This window comes from Microchirus variegatus, assembly GCF_963457635.1.
Source record: "Microchirus variegatus genome assembly, chromosome: 1".
Taxonomy (NCBI): Eukaryota; Metazoa; Chordata; class Actinopteri; order Pleuronectiformes; family Soleidae; genus Microchirus; species Microchirus variegatus.
The window spans coordinates 40,586,483-40,612,438 of NC_139802.1; the positions used below are offsets into that span (position 1 = coordinate 40,586,483).

At 40.0% G+C, this 25,956-nt stretch overlaps 3 protein-coding genes across 3 annotated transcripts; 2 read left to right on the top strand and 1 right to left on the bottom strand.

Annotated features, from left to right (window-relative positions):
* Positions 1–3,719: 3,719 nt before the first annotated feature.
* plac8.2 (placenta associated 8, tandem duplicate 2) lies at positions 3,720–6,296 on the top strand (the record flags this gene model as incomplete). The annotated part of the gene is made up of 4 exons (XM_083900769.1): positions 3,720–3,739; positions 3,954–4,046; positions 5,146–5,270; positions 6,192–6,296. The coding sequence occupies exons 2-4, from the start codon at positions 3,956–3,958 to the stop codon at positions 6,294–6,296; spliced, it is 321 nt and encodes a 106-aa protein (XP_083756895.1). The 5' UTR covers positions 3,720–3,739; positions 3,954–3,955.
* A 3,311-nt stretch (positions 6,297–9,607) lies between these two features.
* cops4 (COP9 constitutive photomorphogenic homolog subunit 4 (Arabidopsis)) lies at positions 9,608–14,439 on the bottom strand. Its single transcript, XM_083886695.1, has 10 exons — positions 14,304–14,439; positions 13,345–13,424; positions 13,098–13,249; positions 12,902–13,005; positions 12,664–12,817; positions 12,237–12,387; positions 11,647–11,817; positions 10,995–11,110; positions 10,803–10,887; positions 9,608–10,030 (listed from the first exon to the last, which is right to left on the bottom strand). The coding sequence occupies exons 1-10, from the start codon at positions 14,375–14,377 to the stop codon at positions 9,897–9,899; spliced, it is 1,221 nt and encodes a 406-aa protein (XP_083742821.1). The 5' UTR covers positions 14,378–14,439; the 3' UTR covers positions 9,608–9,896.
* Positions 14,440–17,983: 3,544 nt separating this feature from the next.
* lin54 (lin-54 DREAM MuvB core complex component) lies at positions 17,984–25,631 on the top strand (the record flags this gene model as incomplete). The annotated part of the gene is made up of 13 exons (XM_083901621.1): positions 17,984–18,700; positions 19,248–19,359; positions 19,455–19,585; positions 19,993–20,148; positions 20,303–20,504; positions 21,282–21,355; positions 21,444–21,632; positions 21,726–21,814; positions 22,244–22,315; positions 23,128–23,230; positions 23,315–23,452; positions 23,927–24,129; positions 25,265–25,631. 13 exons carry the CDS (start codon positions 17,984–17,986, stop codon positions 25,464–25,466), a joined length of 2,388 nt encoding a protein of 795 aa, XP_083757747.1. The 3' UTR covers positions 25,467–25,631.
* Between the last annotated feature and the right edge of the window lie 325 nt (positions 25,632–25,956).

A 25,956-nucleotide genomic window follows, 5' to 3' on the forward strand; every position in this document is an offset into this window, starting at 1 on the left:
ATTTTTACATGTAATTTATAAGCAATAGCACAGGGTCACCAAGCAATTTTGATGTTTGTTTAGCACTAGAATTCATTTCACGCTGTATATATATGTGTGTGTATATGTATATAGAAAAGTCATTAAGGGTGACATCAACGATGCAATATCTTGAAATATTCACATAAATCACAGCATCAGGCTCCTTCAAATACACAGACTTAGTAGTGGCAGTGAGGAGGCAGGTTTGAAAGTTTGATGTGTATAACAGTGGATGTGTTCACTGTGGGGAAAAGCTGAAGTATTTTAAAGGGTCTGCTGTAGCCTACGCTAATGGCAACCCCATGCTTTTTTTTTTTTTTTGGTATAATTTAGCCCTCGTCTATCTTTAGTCTGTCGGAAATTGGAAATCATGCCTATTCCTGAGCTGCAGTTACAGCTGCTCATTATGTAGTAGCCTATATCATTACAGTCAGGTCATCATTACTGCTCTCCTGCTGCACAGGCTGCAGTGGCGCAGGCAGCCAGACGGTGGGAAGCAGCGCCGCCGAGTGTCTGGCCGGGAGCACTGCAGGGCTGTGAAACATGTTCGATGCTGTTTTTTTATATGTCTTTTTAAAAGAGAATCACAATAATATTAACACTAGATTACATTTTGATGGCTTGAAAAACGGAATGTGTCTTCAGATTACATGCTGCTGGGAATCGGGTCACGACGTTACAGCCACATAAACGGGACCGTTTATGAGTCTTTATATGTACTATAAAATGGGCATGGGTGTGCTCAAACACACACACACTCACACAGAGTCATCAGAGTATTATAAAGTGTTGTGCCCATGGACACTACCACAGAAAAACAAGAACAGGTTGGTGTGTATGACTGGAAACACGAAGAAGCGCCCACAAAAAGTTCCATAAGTGAGTTCTCGCTCATAGTTTTGCTCGACAGACTACCAATGAAGGACGCAGCATACAAATAATCCATCCAAATAATCTTCTACCGCTTTATCCTCCACATGAGGTAACTTTACCAAGAGTTACAAACTGCAGCTTTAACCAAAAAGCCCTGTCCGAGTTTTCTTGTTATTACACCACACTGAAACAGCATTTTTATGTTGTCGTGAGGAAATCGCACGTGTAAATAGTAAAGTAAATGATGGCTGCACTTTAGCTTCCTCATTTTCTAGGTACCATGGATCACTGGCTGCATTCTAATAGTCAAACTCGTTTCAGAAGCTTCCCAACATGAGAAAGTATTTCAGTTTTAGCCAAAACAACAGGTGTTCAAATGCTTCTCATAATGCTCTTAGAAATGAGGGTTCCAAAAGTGTTCTTCTACAAGGACTGAGGTTCTACCTGGAACCATTTGCTTCAGAAAAAAACTTTCCAAAGAAAGGGTTTTTCAAGGGTCCTTGGTAACACTAATGGTTCCAGTAAGAACCATTTTGACCCAGAGAACCCTTTTAACCCCTTTCCTTGAATAAAGGGTTTTAAAAGGGTTCTTGGTGGAACCAAAATGGGTTCTCCTATGAGCACAAGTCGAAGAACCTTGTATGGTTCTACTTAGCAATATTATTTCTAAGAGTACGAAAATAAAATAGACAAAAAAAAACAACAACAGGGCAGCTAAACTACACTCTTAGAAATAAAAGTGCTAAGTAGAACCACAAAAGGTTCCTCGGCTTGTCCTCATAGAATAACCTTTTTTGGCTCCAGATAGAACCTTTTTATAAAGGTTCCACCTAGAGCCCTTTTAGAGGGTTCCACCAAGAACCCCTTTAAAACCCTTTATTCAGGAAAGAGGTTTTAAAGGGTTCAAAGTGGTTCTTATTGGAACCATTAGTGTTACCAAGAACCATTGAAAAAGGTAGGTTCCAGGTAGAACCTCAGCCTTGTAGAAGGACCCTTTTGGAACCCTTATTTGTAAGAGTGTAGACTGCAGTACAAAGATATTATTTGCTTACTATGCATTTTCCATCTTTTGTAATGTTTTAATATAATAAGAGTCCATAAATGTTGTCCATTTGCTCACTCAATTATTATTGCCTGGCTTTATGAGCACTAATTAGACTTTGGTCACAGTCGCTGACACCTTTCACTCACAAGATGTTCTGTCGATAAATAACGTGACTAGGATTTCATTTCAGTTTTGTGATTAATTGTCATTATTATATTTAATCTACAACCCTGGATATGTATGCCACATTTCCACTGTGTTATAGCCCACGTGAAACAACATGGAAAAAAGACCTCACAGGGCTCTTTGTAAGTCCATCTTCAGAACATCGGACGTTTCAGTTCAGTTGCCGTCTTGGAATTATTGAGTGTGAGCTAAGTGCACAAGTCAGACTTAACCTTAACACCTCATTTGTCTTTTGCCTGTACCTTCTCGGAAACCATCTCTTCGTCTTTCCATGACCTCATGACATTTTTCCAGGAAGTCAAAGCCAGTCGTGCCACATACAACGTGAACTGTATCATCGTTCATTTTATCTGTAACACCTGTGCTTTTCCGGCTAAAAGCACATGTCAAAATGTACACCATGGGTGGGCAATCGTATGTATTGTGTGTGTGTTTTTAGTAGTATATTAATGTGTTTATTACACTATATGTGTCATATGCAATCAAACTATGAGACTTTGTTGTCCTCATAGGTAATTCTTATTTTAGACATCAAACAACAAACAACATCCATCCATTTTCTACCGCTTTAGCCTCCACATGAGGGTCGTGTCAAAATGTGTAGGAATATGTTGGTTTCATATAAATGCAAAGGACCGTTGAGCTTTGAACACTAATGTCAGAAAATAACTGACTTTCTATGAAAGCTAACTAGCTAACTAGCTAGCTAGCGGCTATTTGCCAAGTGCTTCGAGAGAGTAGTAGCACCGTACGCTCCACCGGTAGAGTTGTCAACATGTGACGTATGTTAGCCATTCACGCAGGTTCCAGGTGTCACTGATCAAATGAATGAGACCGAGGAGCGCTAAATGGAACCCACTCAATTATTGGATTATTCATACCTGTGTTTATCCTCCGTATTAACTTAACATTAAAATCTATTGTGTTTCCCTGAATAGGGAACCCAATCCCACAGGGAGCCACGGCGACAGCGTACGGTCGATCATTTTTTTCTTTCTGTTCATAAAACATTGAACTGTTATGTACTTACAAATTTCTCAAACTCAATCCGATTTTAAAAATTTGGAGTACTTTCTTTCTCAGGTGCGTTTATATAGTTGGTGAAAATTCTTAATTTTTTCACCAGATTGTCTAAGTTATGCTGAAATAAAGGATATAAGACACTCTATATTGCATAGTACTTCTCTGTATATAAACATAGTAATGCTCTGTGTTCTAAGGGTCAACAATAATTTGAAATAAAGACCTTGTCGTATCGTTTTTGTGTGTGTATTTTACTCATCTTCATTGGCGAGTTATATATTAATTTATTTTTCTGTCTATCTTTGTGTTGATTGTTGCCTAAACAGAAAGAGCAGGTGTTAGTCATGTGAACAAAGGGTGCAGTTGCGGTTTATTGCAGCCGATGTGGGTTGGGTGTAGGTGTGTGTTTGTGTGCTATAATGACCTCTATATGCTGGGACTATCTGTAAAGCAATGATAAGGTCTACACGGCCACATTAGTCACTGGCTTTGATCAGTTACAAAGACTCTTGACGCTGCCTCCTGGTCTCAATCTGTTGTCCAGGAGCCTCCACTGTCGGCCGCACCGTCCTTCAACTCTCCAACCATCTGGTAAGATTTACCTCGTAACCACTTGGCCGGGAATCCCAAATGGATGGCTTTACTTCATGTTCCTTTTCCACGTTGTTTGATGTTTAGGTGTAATTTATGGTTATCTCTGCTGGGGGAACACACAGAAGTAATGAGCTCAAAACAGACCTCAGCTCCTCAGCATTTGACCCAAGATCAGCGATAAGAACATAACAAAAACCTTCTCATTTCACAGAAATGGCCATGACTGTGACTATCCAACCTGGGAAATACAGTCCCTCTGATTTCCAGACCGGCCTTTGTGATATCTGCAGTGATTGTGGAACCTGTAAGCATTTAACAATACCAAGAATTATAATCCACACTATTTTCCTCTTTTTTTTGGAAGACAAAATGATAATTACAGAGAACAGAGTAAGATATTGAATTTTCAGCCTCAGGTGTGACAGTGTTTCAAGATGAGACAGCTGACTCTGATGTAAATTCAATGCTAAATGAAAAATCACGACTTTCGATTGAGGGGCGCAATTGAGCACAGGTCCATGCACAATGCCACTAGTGCGAAGTTTCCAGAGTTTTTATGCATATTAACGCCCTCAAAAATGACAGCAACGCTCAAGAAAATGCTGATATAACTTGATTTATAACGTCAGTAAACGTTTTCCTGATCCGTTAATGGTCTCGGTCGCTAGATTCAAGTCTTCTTTAGTAGCACACGATGTAAATCGGGGTGTTGTAGTAAAGGAATTTTCCCCATGATGAATTAAAATGGTAAAACGACATTATTTTTATATACAGTCTATGGATTTTTTCCTGTCGTTGCATGTAGATGTTGATAGATACAAATATACTGATGGATATCCACCCCAGATCCATTTCATTATTCACTGAGTGATTTATAATACTGATAAGGTACGTTAGGGCTGGGCGATACAGGAACAAATTTTATCTTATGATATCAGTGTCTGTGAAGGTTTGATATCACAATATTGATATATATCACAATTTTTGTCAAGCTAAAAGCTGGGCGATATAACTGAAATAATATGCATTACAATTTGTATTTTAATTAATTAATTAATTAATTGACACATTTAACTAATTATTTAATAGTGTATTTATTTAATAGTGTATTTAAATAATTAATTAATTACACATTTAATTAATTATTTAATGGTGTATTTATTTAATTTTGGCACTTTCGGTCCTCTATATACACTAACCGTGCTGCCCTCAATATATAATAGAATTTCTTCAATATAATAAATATGATGATTATAAATGCAACAGACTCAAAAACCAGGAAGTCATCACAGAGATCCAAAACGCTATATTTCCTCATGTCACAATAAAGATATAATGTAGATGTATTGTCCAGCCATATCACAGAATGTATATAATTCTTTTTTCTCCCACCTTTGCCTCAGGCTGCTATGGTTTTTGGTGCTTCACGTGCCTGGGCTGCAGCATCGCCAGTGCCATGGATGAGTGCTGCCTGTGTGGCAACGGCATGGCCATGCGCAGTGTCTACAGGACCAAGTACAACATCAAGGTAAGTTTGCAGAGAACATGGACGAGGTTCAATAGCTGATTTAGTGCTGTATGTTGGATTTTAGTGTCATTTGTTGACGTGTTGGTGATTTCAATGTGAACCTGAAAATATGGTGTCCCCAAGGTGGTGGGAGCGGGGCCACAAATCAAATTCAGCTTAGGGCCCCATAAAGGCTTGGGCCAGCCTGAGTCATGGTCCTCTAAAAGGTCATCGAATACAGATAAGAAAACCCTTTATTAGTCCCAGTAGTATGGAAGTTATGCATGTCAGAACAAAGAAAAACATCCGGAGACGGACATGGAAGGAAAGAAAATAAACAAAGGTTGGGGCAAAAAAAAAGGAAATATGTACACACCCATGGGAGAGGTTTATAGTTTTGACAAAGAATCCCTTTGATTCTTTGTCAAAAAAGAGATTTATGAAAAAAATGTTGCTGTTAGCCATGACTGAATCATTCTTATCATGGCTTCTTTTGAGGATTATATACAGAAGCATTTTCCCTAATCGTCCCTTATCTTTTATGTCATAGGGAATAGTGAAACAAAACTGACATAGTTTACAACCCACTCAGCCGGAGTTATATCAGCACACATACATGTATATGTGCATACATTGATCAGCGCCAGCATTAACCATTAGAACGCATAACTATGTTTAACATACAGTATATACAGAGGTTATAAGAATGTGCAATATATAGTGTCTTATATGCCTTTTTCAGCACAACCTAGGCAATCTGATGGAAAAAAAAAATGTTCACAAACTATATAAACACACCTGAGCAAAAAGTACAAAAAATATGCTCTGACCCTCAGCCCCTCCTCATCCAAACGGAAACACATACTCTCCACTTACCTGTGTAAACCGGTGTCAATCAGAGCAGGGCTGCACCTTCTAAGAGAACCGTCTTTGTCTTCCTAGGGTTCAATGTGTAACGACTTTATGGTCTCCTGGTGTTGTCTATGCTGCTCGAGCTGTCAACTGATGAGAGATATCGACCGCAGAAAGGAGCAAGGCATTTTCTGAGCGGGTAAGCATTTCAGAAACTGACTCAGAAACACATCCACACACAAGCGGAACTCATGGAGCATAACCATATATACAGTACTGCCTCGTTATGAAATTCACACATTTCCTTTACGCCCTTCTCCAGATGCTGTTGTGCCACCGCGGAAACATCTGGAGTGTGTTCGTTGATTCAATCCATTATTTCCAATCCATAATCACACACTGTGTATTATTTAGATGAGTAAAGATGTAACTTTGTGACTTTTTATTTTTTATTATTATGATTATTTACTTTTCCTTGAGGTCATTGATAGTCATATCTTGCATCCGGTTAGATATTAACTGGTGGTGACACACCGTGATGATGGAAAACAATGTCATGATTTATGATAACAATAAAATGTCATTGCATCCATCTTTCCCTGAATAGATGACTGGCTGTGAGGGAGTTCACTGTTGACTCAAACTTCCAACATTATGAAAATATGAATTACATGAAACCCAATAACTTCTCTTATCATCAATAAAAACCTCTTCATTTCAAATAGAAGTATAGGCAGATCTTTGTTTTCTTCATCTAAACTTGTTTTCCTTTAAATCTAAACTATCCAATCTTGTACAAGAAAACACATTGAGTAAATAGATTGGTATAAAAAAAAGGTAACTCCATTCCTCGCTGACTGTTCCCAGTGTCTTAAAATGTCTTCAGTCAGAGCCAAAAACTCTTCTTTGTTACGGAGACTATTTTAAGACACACGTGTGAGATAATAGTATCCGAAAAAAAATGCTCTTTACAAACTAAATTTTTGGGCTAAATACTGATGCTGGCAGACCAGTTTTGGCCCATGGGCCAGCACTTGGTGACCACTGATCTACATGATAGTAATTATTTAAATCTCAGTCACTAAAACCTGGTTTTTAGGTTACTTGAATGCATCTTGCAGGTGTTCCTCTAAGGTCAACACGCTGTAGATCCTGCAGAAATGCTGACATTTACCAGGATCTTTGAATGCATCTGATTAACTGCTCTACATAGCTCAACATGCTATGATGCCCTGCATTACTTTAACTAGCTCTCATGCACCGGGGGATTTAGAATATTATTTGGAACATTTGAATAGCAAAAATAGTAACTAGCGTCCAAATAGTAACCAAAAAGTAATGCGTTACTGAGAAAGTGACTTTTCAATTACTGTAAAACATTTTTTTTTCCAATGCTCCCATTAAATAAAGGTTGATCGATTCGAGTTCCACTCTGGCCGTCATTTCGGTTCTGTACTGATGCTGAATAATAGAAACTGTAGATTAAAACAACCGTTCCAATTAATTTGCATCCACATCACTGAATCTAATCATCCAAGCAATATGATCCGATGTACACGACAACACAAACATCAAAGTATTTTTTCAATGCCTATTTATTTCAGTCAGGCCATAAAGTCTTCCATAGCCTATAAACTTCAAGCCTGACTTTCTTATTTGGTATTCAAAAACAAACTGCAACAAGTGGCTTAAAAGCAAATATACAGATTCTTTCTGATATAAATAACTGAAAATCATATTATATTATTATATTTTATGATATATACATGCAGGTTCCATTTTTATTAGTATTATCATTACCTGTGCACGGCACCATGCTGATGATCTGTCTGAAAGCAGGGTCCTCCACTGTGGAGATGGGTAGCATGTTTTCCACCACATATCTGAGGGGGGAAAAAACATGTGTTTTTATCTATAAAATGTTCCTGGAATAACCTGATATTGCTAAAAGAGGTCCAAATAAACAATTAAACATACCGTGCTATTGTTTTATCAAGTTGTGCCACTGCCAGGCTATGGGTCCGTCTTTCGAACTCCAACCGCTGCTGCTTCGGTGGAGTGGGTGTGTGCTCGGTCTCGGATGCTGCGTCATAGCTACCTTAGCTGCTAACTAGCATGCAGCTTCTCCAGGTGCTTCAGCAGGTTGCTGTTACTGTTGTTCGCCGTAGAAAGTATTTTTGAACGGGGACACAGTCTACAAGCTACCGAAATGTTGTTTTTTTTAGTTGAAAATAATGTGAATAGAATACCTCCACGAGAAGAAACGTATATTCCCCTTCTCGCTCGCCACCATGGCGCGTGTTTGATTACGTGTTAGACGCTCGGGGACGACAATGCTTTGTTTTTTCAATTCAATTAAACTTTATTGATAACTAAAATGTTATGGGAACTGAGTTGTAAAACTTCACAAAAAGGAAACGGAGTAACGCAGCGTCTGGTAACGGAAACGGAGTTACAGAATTTTACAAAACAACGCGTTACATTATTAGTTAGTAACGGCGTTACTGCTCCTCACGTTTGCTTTGAAAGAATGAGGGAAACTTGGGCAGAAGTTGACAAGTTACCTGGCTTGGGCATCGCGTTGCATGCTGGGACGTGGCGGCCATGTTGATGGCTTCGCGAACGTAAACAAACAGCAAGTGAACAAGGAGAAGAAAAAAAAAAAAAAAAAATGTTAAAATCCCAAAAAGGATGTGGAATATACCGGGATACATTAAATAGGGAAGCCAGCGACCGGTATGTGGACAAAATCGGCCACGACACACAAGATGCCTCCACACTGCCGCTGTCAGTTATGGCTGTCAAATCTCCAAACACTGTAACAGTCCCACAAGTACTACATACAGTAGTTTACTGCGGGATAATGACAGAGAAAACTACTAAACATTATCCCCAACTCCGGCCATCAGGGGGCATAGTCTGAGCTGATTGTTGTTTTTGAAGTATCAGATCAGCACTCAATATCATTATCAGCAGATATTTAACAGTAAAAAAGATGATCTGGACCAGGGACAAAAAAGCTGATTGTCACATCCCAACTTATTATAATAATTATTATATAACGTGATCTTAGTAGTAATTGAGTTCTTTGTCATTTTTGTTCTAGGACACAAGGCCTTGCCTTCACAAATACTTGTTTGTATGATCATTTGTTTTGTGAGCATTTTTTATGTTTTGATTTTGATTAAATTACTTGCAAATGAAAAGGATTTGATTTCTGTGGTGACCAGGCAGGTTTCAGATTTCAATAAATAGTGCCCGAAAACAGATGATGATAATTTACATAACAATTTAATTAGTTGTTACAGAGTTACAGTAGAAACTGAACGTAAATAACAACCATGCGGCTGAACTACTTCTCTCAGCTTTGAATTTAATTCTATACCCATGGAGTGAGAAGTGTACAAAAAAAAAATCAGAACAAAAAAAAAAAAAAAACTTTACAAATATTGTCATTTCATTATGGTGCATTGAAAAAAAATATCTGATATAAAACAGGCCAAAAGCTTGTTTATCATTTTAATTCAATAACATGACACGACAACTATTTGAAGACTCGTATCCAAATTCCCAGTCCAAGTTAATGTAACACCTCGTCTGTCACAGATTATTCAATATAAAGACAAATTGAACTGTTATCTGTGTGGGAAAAGGTGAAAAAAAAGGAGAGTCTCCTCTTGCTGGGACTCAAAGTGGTGATGTGGTTGAGCAGGCAGACAAAACCTCAGGACGGGTTGAAGGAGCATGGGATTGTTGGTGGGTTTTTTTTTTCTTTTTAGGTGAGTGTGGGAATGTTTATTGGGTCATCTGAGATTCCATAGCCTGCGCGGCCCACTCTGGAGCAGCCGTGCGAATCTTTTCTAGGAGGTTGTTGACTTGGAAACACAGAGACTGGATCTGTTTGTCCCAGGTAGGGAGAGGTTCACGTGCTGTCAGAGATAAAAAAAAAAAATCAGGAAAATCAGGAAAATCATTTATATGTGTGACCACTTTGCTTGTCCCATCACAGCACAGATATTTTTTATCACTCGTGCTTGAAGAGGTTGCCCCCTACTGGCTGCACATAGGTATGCAGTTGGTTGAATGACGCAAACAACATATACACAATTATTCTAGACTTCAGGTCGAATACATATGGGACAAACAAGTCTGCTAGATAGAATTTATATTTTACAGCTCAATAAGCCCTGATTTATTAATGACCACATATTTTATTATTTTATATCTTATGATGTCAAAATCCAAGGACACCACACATGCTGACTCAGGTTTGATTTTAATCGCCGTCAACTGATAATAAAAGATAATTTCCTGGCTGATGAGCTCGAGTCAGGAAACGAAAGAAGAGAAGAGACAGAGAAATGAAACGACTTGCAAACCAGAAGCCACACACAGAGGGCTCATATCTATATTTGACATTTGGGGATTAGGCATATTGGACAACGTAGGTGTGAATGTGAAAGTGGATGTTTGTTTGTCTCTATGTGGCCCTGTGATGGACTAGCGACCTGCCCAGGGTGTACCTCGCCTTTCACCTATATCAGATGGAATTGTCACTACAACCCTCATGTGGAGGATAAAGCAGTAGAAGATGAGTAAGTGAATGAGTGAGTAATGGTGAATTTTAATAAAACTACTATAATTTGATGCACTAATCGAGTTCTGCTCATGAATGTTAAAACACTGGTTCTCATTACTCACTCTCAAAGTGTACGATGCCATCTATCTGGTCAATGAATCCGTTCATGCGTCCTTCAGTGATCATCTGGGAAGCAATCTTTTCAGCCTAAAGAGGGAAGAAAAAGACAGGAAGAGTTCATTTTAGATCCAACTAACTCTTCCAAAGAACTGGTTTGGGTGCTTTAATCTGTTAATCTCATCCATGCTTCACACCTTTGCAGGCGGGATTTCCAACAGCGCTCCGAGCTCTTCGAACGTAATGTTGTTGTAGAGTTTACTGGCAGACAGCAGGTTGTGCTCAATCACGGCACGGTCCAGGATACTGGAGCCTGAGCCAGAAGATCGTGAAAGGGGGAGAACAAATTTATTTCACAAATAAAGATTTCCTTTCTCGTTTCAGACACATTGTGCCAGTCAGTCATTAAAGTGTGTCCTGCTGCTGACCAATACTGGTGAAGATCACACAAACAATACTCCAAAGTGTGGCTCATGATATAACACACTACATCACCAACTAACAGCTTTTCCAGTCTAGCACATGTGAAAGTGTTGTGAAGCCATTATTGAGATACCAACTACGTACTGACCGTAAATGGGAGGCTCATTAAACTCTAGTTGGACTTTGGCAAAACTCACCAGCATCTACTCTGGTGGTCTTGTACCGCTCCCACACACTTTTGGTTCACACACAGAATTTGGGCTGATAATTAAGGTAAAATAACTGCAGTTTGATTTGCAATATATATTTAAGACTAGCTTAATTTAAAATAAGTGACTAGTGCAACATGATAACAACAAGGTTTTTGTTGTTTCCAAGTGTATTTTGTTTAATCACCTGTCAACACATTCATTTATCTCCACTCACCATCTGTCGTCGTGGCCTTCTGGTGAGGCATCAGCATGGCAGCAAACTCCTGCAACTGATTTCCCCTAATAATACGGTCCAGATACATCTTCTCCAGAATACCGTAGGCTGCCAGCTGCTGACAGCGCTCGTCCTTAAAGAGCGTGGCCAACATACGGGAGCGTTGCTGACCTGCAAAAAAAAGGGGCTTGCAGGAGTTATATGTGGGAACACATCTTTTACTTTACACCAGGACAGTCCAAAGTCTGGCCCACTGGTCAGTCGATTTTTTGGTAAATCAAAGAATAATTTGTCAAAATGGGAGGTGGTGAGTAGCCTGTGAGGTAACAATTCAATTGACCATTATGATATATAATGGTAAAATTGCAGTGGACTCAACAAAGGACTCTATTGTTCAACCCTCCCTTTCCCCAATCACGTCAGAACTGTGGCTCACAAAGGATGTCTGTCTTAATGACCGACGTTGTAAGCTTCTGCTTTAAAACACAAAACGCATGCTCTGACTGGTTTGGTAACCTCTGTAAAGCAAGGCTCTTGCCAAAATAAATATTTTAAAAAAATGAATGTGGGCACATTAGCCTGGATGGTACCTGCGGAGGCCAGTATGGTGCAGTTAAGGGCATGCTTCAGTGCTTCTAGTCGTTCACTCTCGTGTACAATGGACTTATAGGATAGCTCGTTGTATCTCTGTGCGGCTTCGATGAACTTCCTCCTGAAGTCTAGGACTCTTGCGTAGCACACCTGAGAAAGAAAGCAGGAGGAAGAATTTATTTACACACATAGAGACAAGGTCCCCATAGAGTACTAATTCAAGATATATTATATGACCAGGTGTATGTACACACAACCAATGCAGACAGCTCCACTGCACCCACACACATAAGATATAAATAACAAAAGAGCCACTTCCACTTGGCTAAAGCATGGCTTTACAGTGACTGCATAAATAGTACTGTGTAACACTTGGTATTCTGCCCAGCACTATAAGTGATCATAATATCATTAAGGAGACTGTACCTTATAGTGTATCTGTAGCTGTTCATTAGAGGACTCATTTTGAAGTAGTGATGCTCTGTTGATGTAGGCTTCTGCCTGCACTGGATCATCATCTTCTAAGTACAGTCGGGCAATTTTAAGGTATGTATCCAACTTATAATCAACATTGTATTGCCTAAGGAGAGACACAAAGGGGAGTTTAAAGATGTGGGATTATAAAAAAAAAAAAAATCAGTAGATCAGTCGGTAGCTCACTTACTTCTGTCCTGTTTCCAGGGGAATACCAACTAAAACCTGGGCTGCGTTCCTCCAGTCTCCCTCCTTTTCATAAATGGTTGCTAAGTGCTGCCTAATTGATGCTACCTGGAAATATGTAAGAAAATAAAGTCATGACACATTTCTATTGTTTAATGTTTACAGTAATCAGGGCTGTGAGAGTGTGCAGGAGTGTTCACCTGTTCCTCAAAGGAGATAACTCTCGGCTGAATCTTCTCCAAGGTGAAATGATACACTGCCTTAGCTGTGGCGTCTGGCAGGTTTGGCAGGTGTGTGCAGAAATCTGTGAGCAGTTGCCTCGAGATGACAAGGCTGACGTTTTCATTGACCACTGTCGATAAAAGAAATGCTGCGATGAGATATCCTTCGACTGACCAAACGTTCAGAAAATGCCGATCACATAAAAGAACAGAGGGGAGAGCATACTTGCTTCAACAAAAGCCTTCAGCGACTCCAGCTGATCTGCATCTGTGAAGTGAATGGCTTTCTCCAAAATTTGTCGATATCTGAAGCAGATTATACAGGTTTATTAATGACTGCTAAAGTGTACACCAATATTATATTTTAACACATTTCTAATGCCAACAGTACACAACAAAGCGTCTGGCAATGGTAGTCAAGGTTTAGCATTTTACAGTTAACACATTCATAATTCAAAACCTTTGAAAAAAGAAAACACATAGAGAATATAGAGAATTTAGGATTGGGAAAATAAAAACATTTTCTTTCATAAAATGTAAACATACATGCAAAAAAACATAGATGCACAATGTAAATACCTAAATAAATAATAATAATGACAGCAAAATATCAGCAAACATAAAAGCAGACAATGATGTCAATCCAAAGCCCATGATATTTTTTTACCTGCCAAATGGACTGTAACACATTATTCGCAAAATAAAAACACATATTAAGCAGGTGCAAATGCGTTAAATTCGAGTGACCACGTTTATTTTATGTATTTATTGTACTGATAACAATGTTATCAACACTGTTGATAAAACTGGTTCAAGCAATATTGGTGTTTAGCATCAACTGTGTGGCTACAGAGCAATACATTACATATGCTAACATGTCAAAATACGAGCAAAGTAATAATGGAGTGGACGTTGCCAAATGTGCTTATACACAATTTATCTCATAGTGTAAATAGTTTTACGAGGTCATTGTGTTTTCACGCACAATTGCGGTTCGTGACTGAATATCAAACGTTAACCACTCGACATGACTAATGAAGCTAGGCGGCTTGCTAACGTTAGCATGGCTCGCTCTCTCGCAGCTATCGCTCTGCTAGCCGCTATAACGTTGGTACCTGGATTCGGGTAAGTATTAGAGCTGCAAACAACAGGCAAATACGTTGCTGTATAATTTGTGCTACATACTTGGCAGCGAGATCTTTGTGGGATCCACTTGAATTCATGAGCAGTGCAAGCTCCTGCCTCACTTCGGTCGCCATTTTTCGCCAACGAAGTGTCAACAAGAAGCCGCTTCCTCTGCCAAGAGCGGCGCGAGGCTTCCCATTCGTATGGTCCTCCAGACAGACGGAGGCGGACGGACGGGCAGACACACAGACAGACAGACACACAGACAGTACAGTCCGCCTGCTGCAACATGCATACACACAAAAACAGGACAAATTATTTTTCTCGATTAATCGAATACTTGTTTGGTCTGGAAAATGTCAGATAATTAAAAAAAAAATTATGCTCAATATTTCCCAAACTTGGAAATGACTTGTTTATTATAAGGAACAAAGAAATCAGAACATATTCTAAGAATATCTATCTAATAAGCTGAAAAATCAGAAAACTTGTTTTAATTATTATGATAATAACATTCAAACCAATTAATCGACTATCAAAATAGTTGATGACTCATTTATTAATCAAATTAGTGATAATAAATACATTGATGAATAAATAATGTTTCCATGGTATTATTTACACAGACACACAGTAACCAACCAATACATATTTTTGTTTTCAATAAAAAATTAAATAAATGTTTCATATTTTTGCTTGGTAAAATGGCACAAATCAATTTGATTTTGATTTTGGGTCCTTACTTTATTATCTACTCATAAAGCAGATCTTCAAGTGTGAAAGGGAAGTGAGTAATATGAAATAATGACCATATATTGCATCTGTTGTTTCTGATGGTGAACAGCTCTTCTTTAAAGAGTTAAAACAGCAAAACAACTGACATTCATAACTATTCTATGACTTTATAATTCTAAAGTCAAAGTGTACCAGAAGATATTCATAGTAAAAAAAATATTTTTTAAATGTATGTCTGTCTTTGATGTTTTACACCCATAACATTGCTCTACATGCTTCTTATTGGATTCATCATGAGCATCTTATCCACTTTTACCTCCTTGTATAATTTCCATGGGGCCTATTTCTACGAATACAAAGAATAAATACAGAAACGTTCACAGTATAAGAAAATGAGGGAAAATAAACTGATCAAGTAAGATAAATTACTTTATATTATTATATTATATGTGACTGGGGGAATCATGCTTATTTGTGTAGAGATTAACAGTTTATATACTCTTATCATATTGGCAGTTTTGAAGGAATAATACATTCTTTGAATTACACCAGAAAACCTATGACATTAGGGGAGATTCAGCAAGTTAACAACAAAATCAATCTTCTTATGTACAAAATATATTATAACATCTCTACCAGTGATTGTAATATTTGTTGGAGTGCATGCAGCTGTAAAATAAATGGGATAAATATTCAGAAACGTACATTTGTTGTCAATATCCAAGAATTTGACATTTGCCTTTTGACAGGAACTGTTGTACTTCTCGTGTGTCCTGTTCCTTTAAAAATTGCGTACCTGTGACGTCAGGCTCGGAGGGCGTGGCCGGCCTGTGAAATGTCAGGGAGGAATGGCGCTCGGCGCGGTATTTTGAACAATCGCCCTTTGCTTTCCTCGTTTTTATCTGGAAACGTTGCCCTGCGCAAGATCCCCCGGTAAGCTCGACCGACCGACGCCGCGCCCCGGAGTCCGCCACACGGTATTCAGTGGGAAGCTGCGCACTTGAGAATGTGTATGAATGTTGAGGTATAATGTTGGGGGCTAGCTAGCTTAGGGTTAGCAAGCTCAGCAAGTTTGCTAGTACAGTTGTCCTGCCCGCTGATGCTGGGCTGCTGGTTAGGAAGCTCCTAATGATGGTGGTTTTCTATTATTATGATGATGATAATAATAAAGATGATGGGAAGCTAACCTTTAGAGGCCTGAGGAGTACAGGGGCCGAGGTATTCCCTGCAATTGAGTACATATGACACAGTCTATGTAGGAACAAAGTTTCTTAATAAAAAAAAAATGAAGAACATATGGTGAACTCATTGAAAGTGTAAAGTAAAACACTAGTTAGCTGAACACAGAGTTGTTTTGATTGGATTACCGCACAGTACCCGTGTGCGCTGTCAGAAACACAGGTCACATACCTTCATTTCTAGCTGTTTCATTACATGGGTACAAATGTGATGTGTTTTATCTGGGTCAATTAGATGCTGACAACATATTAACAACTGGTCAGGCCACTGTAACTATAAGCTATATATCCCCAAATAATCCCTCTACATTCAGCTAGGGAAATATTAAGTTGCAGTTGTGTTAAATGTTTCAGCCCGAGTGTACATCTAAGTGACAGGGACATTATTGAAAGCTAGCATTGTTTACGTTGCCAGAGTTAAGCGTTTGCTAATAGTTCTCATTTAGCAGCAACTCTTCCTCCAAGCTATCGTGTGGTCGCTTTGTTTGATATGAATGCGTGCGGATGTCATTGCAAACTGTAAATAAAGGCTTAAATGCAGCGCCTCATCATTTACCAGCTCAGTGTTAGCCGGGGAGCTAACTGAGCTGATGACGAGGTAAAAATGGCGGATCTTTCGAAATCCAACCCCGGCCTGAAATAGAAACGCAGCCAGCAAACAGCTTGTCGTATTTTGCTCGCCCTTTGACCCCCATCTGCACCCGTTGTGTGGTGTTTTTTAATGAATATGAATGCGTGCGGCAACGTTTTCTAGCGGACGCGAAAACAATAGGAGCAGCTAGCTGTTCGTGTGTGCGTGTGTTTACAATAGGGTGGGTAGTGTTCATACGTGTGTTTCGGTGGATTAATGTTGAGTGGAGTGCAGCAGGACAAAGATACGTCGTGGCCTAGTGAACCCACGATCAGCTGTCAGCTCCCGTCAAAATTACTAGGGGTTTAATGTTACTAACACAGAGCAAACTGTTGTATTGATTAAGTCTCACGTGACTGCTGAAAACTTATTCACAGGTGTCAATAAACCGCAGTGTTTTGTTTTTCTGTGGACATGGCTAACTCGCTAGCACTAACTGCCTTGTATTATGGTTGTGTATATGTCTTTCTAACACACATGTGTCAAACTCAAGGCCCGGGGTCCAGATGTGGCCCGCCACGTCATTTTATGTGGCCCACGAGTGCTTCATTGGTCTTAAAAATCAGTGTTAAAATAGGTCTATGCTGCTTTAAGGCGCGCGTTGACCATAAACTACATTTCCCACAATGCATGGCGATTGTGTTACCCGCAAAGTGACAGCACCGCCACTAGAACGGAGAGTGTATCATTGTACATGCATCATGCGACGAGTGACATTGAATTATACATAAATACATACAGAAAGTTATTTAGCAATATGTTAGAGTAGTTGACTTTATTTTACATTATATTTGGTTACATGTAGTTACATTTATTATGTATGACAGTTACATGGTCAAAAGTCTTGTTTTGTCCACAAACCAAAAAAATAAAACATTTAAGAAGCTTATAAAAAACACATTTGGCAGTTTTAGGGTTTCAAGTAATCAAATAATTGTTATTACCCAATAATTGAGTCAAATAGAATGGTGCCCTGCAGCAAAATCCAGAATCCTATTGAATGCACACATTTATTTCTTAAGAGATTCTGTGTTTTTGTAATAGTAAAAAAAAATGTTATTTGTAAAATTTTACAGTAACTGAAAAATAATTGTGTTTCTCCTTTACGATCAGAAGAGCGCTGAGACGTTGCAAGCATGGATGTGGTGTCACCAGAGCTCAACAGCCTCCTGCCTGATGAGATCATGGACACTGAGGCCATAGAGGACGCCCCTCCCTCCCAACCTAACACCATCACAGTGCAGTCACAGACCAGTGATGACACATCGGTCCCAATGGAAACGGATACACCCATGGTTGCAGAGAAGCAGACTCCGTCTCTGACTCCCACCACCTCCACAGACTCTATACTTGGCAGCAGCTCAGGGGGTCAAATTTTAATTTCCAGTCCGCCACCGTCCCTTCTTACCCTCAAAACAGCCCTGGCTACATCCACAGCCGCTACCAAGACGACAGACAGTGTGACGAGTATAACCAGCGTCTCTACGAGTGGATTACAGAAGCTCACAGCTCCCTTCACCATCTCTCCCGCAAACCACCAGATCATCCTCAACAAAGTGGCCTCGTCTCAGGCCACAGAAGCTGCAAAGACTGCGGGCGCTCTGCCGCAAGTCATCAAGCAGGACGGACAAAAACTCTTGGTCACAACAATAGGAAAGACGGGGCAGCCTATAGTGCTGCAGCTGCCTCCTATGGGCAACAAGCCTGGTGGTTCACAGACTTTGGGTGATGTGAAGTCTCAAGCGACACAGTTTAAAGTGGTGACCATTGGTGGGAAAGAGCTAAAGCCAGTGGTGAGCAGTCCTGGAAACCAGTTGACGACGTTACAGGCCCAGCAGCTGAAGGCCTTACAGGTATTGCTCAGTTTGCATTATACTTTAAATTGATGCATTGTATGTTCATATAATTCTATAGTTAATTCCAATTCAACTTAGTTGGTTTTTTGCCACACATTTGTCCTGCATAGACTATCTATGTTGTCCAATACATAGTAATCATAGATGAGCATATCAAGAAGGGTTAGGCACAGATTGTGTCATAACATTAACCTCATAATATATAAAACGGATTAAAAAACCTTTTATATGTAAAGTAAATATAAGTCACTCCCTCATGGGATGATATGTGGTCAACAGTTAACATTAAAGTACAGTAAATACAGTTTTAGTCATACGATATGAAAACATATTATCGTCTGTATTAAAAGAACATATTTAATGTATTATTGTATAAAAATAATTGCCCTTTTTTGCTTGTAATGTGACTGTATTGAATAATCAGTAGTTGAAAAGGTTGAATATTTTGTTTCCTTGACAACCTTGGAAGGAACTGAATTAAAACAGCTGCAGCACCAGGGTAAATGAATAGAGCACACGTCAATTTCATTGATTATTTCCACAGATTGCGAAGAAATCGGCAGTAACGTCAGCGGCGCCAATCAAGTTGTACATCACAAAAACTGTCAACAGCAAAGGCCTCACTCCGCAGACGTCGATTCCTGCTGGTTTTGCTGGTGAGGCTGTTTGAATTGTTTTTTGCCTAATCATAATTGTTGTTATCATTTATCATTTTTGAAGTACTGAAATGTCACCTGTTGTTTTGTTATAGGACGAGTTCTAACGCAGACGACCCCAGGGATGCCCCCGAGGACCATCACTCTGTCTGAAACCCACAACGCGAGTATACAGAGCATTCCTGGCAAAAAGATTGCTATTTCACCCCTCAAGACTCCCAGCAAGGTTAATTTCCCATTACCATTCTCTTTTTCTTTTTTTCATCATATTCACAGTAAATTCTTATCGAATACCAAACTACTCTTTAATCATTGTTTAATATCTATAATATAAAAATCGAATGCTGAACAATAAACCATTTCCGTATGAGACCAGCAGTTTGAAAAGAAATTAAAGGCTTTTAAGTTGACACCCTTGCATTAGAGTGTAGCGTAGCTGTGGTAATGCCATTTCTGTGGGCACAGTGAATATGGAAGTGAAGCTAGACTTCAGAAAAATCCTCCAGCTAAATGCAATACAGCATCTAAATTTCAGCTGGTCGGTCACTGATACTTAGTGAATAAGTGAAACCTATAAATCTCATGGGAATTCAATAATTGATAAGATGATCCTACTCTTTCCCTCTCTACCAGGTCACTGTGGTTTCCGTGGCCTCACCGACATCCAGCTCCTCTCTGAAGTCGGTGACGTTGCCTGTCAACGTAGCGATCAACCAGCAGATCCTCGCAGTCCAGCAGTCCACGTCTGTTTCTCCGGTCAAGGTGGCCACCAGTCAGACGGCTATACAGGTACACGGCTCACTCACAATAGACTTCATAATCTCTCCTGTGGCTGAAAAAACATCCACTGTAAATGTCAGTGTGTTAAATGCTCATTGACCTTTTGCAATTTACACTTAAAGTTGGCTCTTTTTTTTTCACCCCCAATGTGGAACATTTTCAGAATATTAAACCAGTGCAGTCTGTGTCTGTGGGGGGAGTCGCAGCCTCCCAGTACAAGACCCTCATCCCACTGGCCACCCAGTCCAATGTTCAGCAGATTCAGGTGCCAGGAAGCAGGTTCCACTACGTCCGCCTCGTCACTGCGACCACAGCGAGCAGCACAGGACAACCCAGTGGTCCCAGCACCAGCTCCATACAGACAGGTAAAAAAAACAAAAAAACTCTTCTACACAGTGCGTTTGAGGTACTACTAAAGGCACAAGTTGAAGCTCCACTGTGGCAATATATGATGATTTACATCAAAGTGCCCTTAAGGAAAGTCTTTCCTCTTGGCAGCCATCTTTGGAACGTCTCCAGACAGCTATTTGTTGTCGGGAACATAAAAACTACATATATGGTATAAATCAGTTATAAATGCATAAATACATGAGTGACTTTGCCACATAACAAGGTTTTAAACGCCCCCCCCCCCCCCCACTAATTTGAATAAGCGCAGTATTCTGACGGCTGTGTCCAAACGTGTGACCTCTTCAGCTCTCTCTGTTTACGTATTTTTTTAATACGCATTAGCATTAGCATGCTACTACTTTGCGGCTAACTGGGCAAACCTGTTTCCAAAGGTAAACTAGCGAGGCTACGATTAACATTAGCGTAGGGCTAACATAATACGAACACTGTGCAACCGCTAATGCTAATCTTAAATGAAAAAATGTGTGTTTGTATTATGTTAGCCTTTACGTTCCTTATCATTCATTACCATAACTGAAAAATCTTCTTCAGCTCCCACTATAGGAATACATACTTCCTACGGGCACTGCACTAGTTTTAACAAATACAGTAGATAGATGTTATCCTGTGTATTTGCTTTATATCCTCCACTTTCATGCTTGTTCATGGGACATTAACTGGTCACAATTGATTCATTGATAATACTCTCTGGGGAATGATTCCTCTCTAATTTCTCCGTTGACATTCCACAGCTAAACCTATGGGGGTCAGCACAGGAGCAGTGAGGATGTCTGTCCCTATCATCCCAGCACAGACCATGAAACAGGTAACCTTTTTTTTAAACAGCATTTCACATTAATATTGACTGAAATGTTCCTTGAGCTGCATTCATGGATCAACCCCCACCCCCACAGGTGGCACCTAAGCCAGCAGCACAAGTAGTAACCACCACTCAGACCCAGCAACGCCTCATTATGCCCGCAACTCCACTACCCCAAATCCAGCCCAACTTCACCAACCTTCCTCCAGGAACCGTCCTGGCACCAGCTCCCGGGGGCGGGAACGTGGGCTACGCAGTAGTGCCAGCACAATACGTCACACAGGTTAGGGAGAGTGTGTTGTCTGTAGTCTTCTAAGTTCGATGTACGCTATGCATTTGTGAGGCGTTTACCGTTGTGTCCTCTGCCCTCCTGTAGCTCCAGCAGTCACCGTATGTGACCCTCGCCAGCACTGGGTTCCCAGCGTCCACTGCTGTCCAGACTCAGGCCAGACTGCCACTTAATGGGTAAGAAAGTGCATGGACAATGAAATCACTTGGCTTCAGATTTTAAAAAAAAAAAAAAAAAAAAAAAAAGGAAATGAAACCCATGCTTGACACAGTCTTGGCAACTAAAACAGCAAGTACTTCCTAATTGGTAAAACACTATCTTGGCTATCTGAAAACCTGCCACAATATTTTTGAAGCCCCCTCTAGGGACAGGGCTATGGAAATAAGCATTGGAGTGTTGTTGTGCCGTTCCCTGTGTATGTTATCCGTCTACCGAAATAAATTGGCTTAATGCATATAACAAGTGAAAATAGCCATATGACTATTGTCAGCTTCAGATTTCTAATATCTGTTACAGTTGGAAAACTACAATATACATATTCCTCATCCATCATTTCTTAACAGTTGAACTTAATGTGTTCTAATTAGCATTTTGTTGGCCCGCAGCATGTCAACAGCTGAATCGACCTCAAGACCAAGGAAACCGTGTAACTGCACCAAGTCGCAGTGTCTCAAACTGTGAGTATGACTCTGAGCAAGTCTGGATTGTTTTTGCACGCTTGACCTTTTAATGAATACATGTGTCACTAAATCAATTTGGTTATTTGGCGAAGTAAGCAGAATATTTAATTTTTTATTTTATCATTCACTTTTAAATTTGAGTATTACGAGCCCAGCATGCCACACAGTTGGTGTAGTGGTCTGACCTTTGCAGCAGGAAGACCCGGGTTCGAACAAGGGCCTTTCTGCAAGGAGTTTGCATGTTCTACTGGTGTGTGTGTGTGTGTGTGGTGGTTTTCTCCGGGTTGTCCAGCTTCCTCCCACAGTCCAAAATCATGCAATCTGGGAACCCGGGGTAAACTCACGCACACACGGGGAGAACATGAAAACTCCTTGCAGAAAGGCACTTGGTCCAACCGGGGCTCGAACTCAGGGAACCTGGGCCCTCTTGCTGCAAAGGCAAGAGTGCTAACCACTACACCAACCGTGGACCCAGCTTCAGTGATTTCTTCTTTCTTTTTCTTTTTTTAAATACAGAGCAAATTGATTCATCTAATCGATGAATTGTTGTATCCCTAAATGCCCTAGGATGATGTTTATTGTTAAAAACTCCCAAGTCGATCACAATTACATTTATCAACATGGTTAGGCTAGGCTTACATTTGTGTGTGCTGAAAACAACAGTACTTCGTACCCCCAAGCCTTGACCCATTTGACATTCTTAACCAATAAAAGACAATAGTTATTGTCTTACAGTTAACATGCATCATACTCGATGTCTTAGCCACTCTTTTGAGAGGCAATACTAAAGAAATGTTTTCTTTCTCCAGATACTGCGACTGCTTTGCAAATGGTGAATTCTGCAATAATTGTAACTGCAACAACTGCTTCAACAACCTGGAGCACGAAACGGAGCGTCTCAAAGCTATAAAGGTGAGGAGGAGGTTTAATCATCATCGCAGTTCGATTGCAGACGGTTGAAATTGGTATTTGATTGATGAATGTTTGCTCTCACAGACATGTCTGGATCGAAATCCAGAGGCCTTCAAACCGAAAATTGGTAAGGGCAAAGAAGGAGAGTCGGAACGTCGGCACAGCAAGGGCTGCAATTGCAAAAGATCGGGTTGTCTGAAGAACTACTGCGAGTGCTATGAGGTGGGTTTTCGCTCTGTTGTCGTTTTCACACCTAATAGTCCGCCAGATACGGTACGATTGGGGGTTGCAACATTCAGCCCTGTTCTTAACGCTCGATTTAGTAGTATCTCTTTAGGTCCACCTTAAAAAAAAAAGTAAAGCGTAACTTAAGGGACAGGAAATGACATCAGCCACAGAGGCTACTGGGAGCTAACAGCAGTTAGCATTTGGAAAAGTGATCAGGCACATTGCCGTCATATATAACATGTATCCACTGGACAGATAAATCCTCTGAGGCTGGAAGTTTGTGTAGGACTCTGGGCTGCACTGTGGAGCCAAGAATAGAACTTTTCGCGGACTTCCGTTTTTTTTATTATTACTATTGTTATTTTGCACCCCGTGTTGTTTTGCAGCAGCTAAGTATAAACGTAGTTCCTTTCTCGGTTATACACCGTTATTGACGCTTTGTATATTCCTTTCGTTTCAACTGACCAGGCCAAGATCATGTGCTCGTCTATTTGTAAATGCATCGGCTGTAAGAACTTCGAGGAGAGCCCGGAGAGGAAGACGCTGATGCACTTGGCGGACGCGGCAGAAGTGCGAGTGCAGCAGCAGACCGCAGCCAAGACCAAACTGTCCTCGCAGATCTCAGACCTGCTCACGCGGACGACGCCGGTTATTTCAAGTGGAAGTGGAAGGTACTGTAACACATTTACAGCTCAGATGAGAAAGACGAGGTCCCACTTTTGTATTTTGTCAAATGACCTTTTTCATCTATGTAAGATTCAGTTAATACCTTATCTTTTTTTGGGAGTACTGTAAATAGTTGCGCTGCAGTGCAGACATAAAATGTCAATTGGACCATCTCACTAAAGTTGAGCATTTTTTGTATTACCTGTTTAGGATATCAACCTTCAACTGATGTCACCTGTGGAAGGAAAATGATATAGGGACAGGTCAAAGTTCTATTAGAGATTCTATTGATGCTACATCAACTTATAACACAACAGGGTGAATGTCACCTGTCAATGCCTGAGCATGGCTGCATGGCCTGTATTGGTGCCATGGAACTTGTGGTTTTGGGTCAGTGCCACAAAAAGAACAAAAATGTTCTATTTTATGGCATACCTCTGGGAACCCATGAGCAAATCATACATTGTGTTACTTTAAAAATGTATATTTTATCAGATGGGTGAAAAAAAGAAAATTGGTGTCAGTTGTTGGCTGCCCAGATTTCTGAAATATAGAAATATATGTGTGTGTGTCTGTGTGTGTGTGTGTGTGTGTGTATATATGTGTATATATATATATATATTTACATATATATGTGTATATGTGAATATATATATATATATATATACATATACATACATACATATATGTATATGTGTGTATATGTATATATATGTATATATATATATATACATATATAAACATACATATATACATATATATATATATATATATATACATATATACACATATATATATATATATGTGTATATATATATGTGTATATATATATATATGTATATATATATATGTATATATGTATGTATGTATGTGTATGTTTGTGTGTGTATATATGTATATATATATATGTATATATGAGATCCCTTTATACTGACAAGGTAAAAATGATTTTTTTTGGCCCTCAGTGGAACAGAGGCAGACGCACTTCACTCGATAAATTCCCGACTCGTGCTAGACAGTCGTCCCGTTGAATGGTGTTGTTGAGCTGCTGTGCATGGAGAACGTGCTGGTGTCACCACCTCTACGACTGTCCGATGATGCATTTTCTCATCTTAGCCTTTGTTTTTGGTTTCTCCACAGGCAGCCATATACTTTTGTAACAAAGGAGGTGCTGGAGGCGACGTGCGAGTGTCTGCTGGAACAGGCCAAAAAGGCCGAACAGACTCAACAGCCTCAGGCTGACGCAGAGCGGCTGATCCTGGAGGAGTTCGGACACTGCCTCATGAGGATAATTAATTCCGCGGGGAAAGCAAAAGCAGACTGTGCCTCCATTAACTGCTAGGCAGAGTGTTCCAGAGACCTTCCACTCTCTAAACCCAGCCCCGTGGTGGCCCGCGGGAGAGACTCTGCACCGTGTCTCAGACAGCTGGTTGTTTCTCTCCTGCGGTAGGAACAGGTCGTCTCCCTCATCAGAAGGCAGAACAATGACCTGAAAGTAAACAAATGTGTTTGCCCGGGCCAAGTTGAGGCCGGCTGGAATCATAAACGCCGAAACAGTTGTTTGCACTGTTCTGAACTGAAGGACAAATGGACGCCACCTGTGGTGGCTCTGCCTTCAAAAGCTGTTCCTCACACTCGTTCACCTGTCTGCGACAGACGGATATGACTGACCAGCCTCGTGCTGAAAAGAATAAACACATCTCTTCACTTTATTTTCCCTACAAGGCCATAAAAAAAGTTTTTCACACTTCTGTTCTTCCTTTTTTTTATTCTGTTTTTCCTTTTCTGTTCTCATGTTAATATCTTTTTTGAAAGGAATGCTTGTGGTTTTT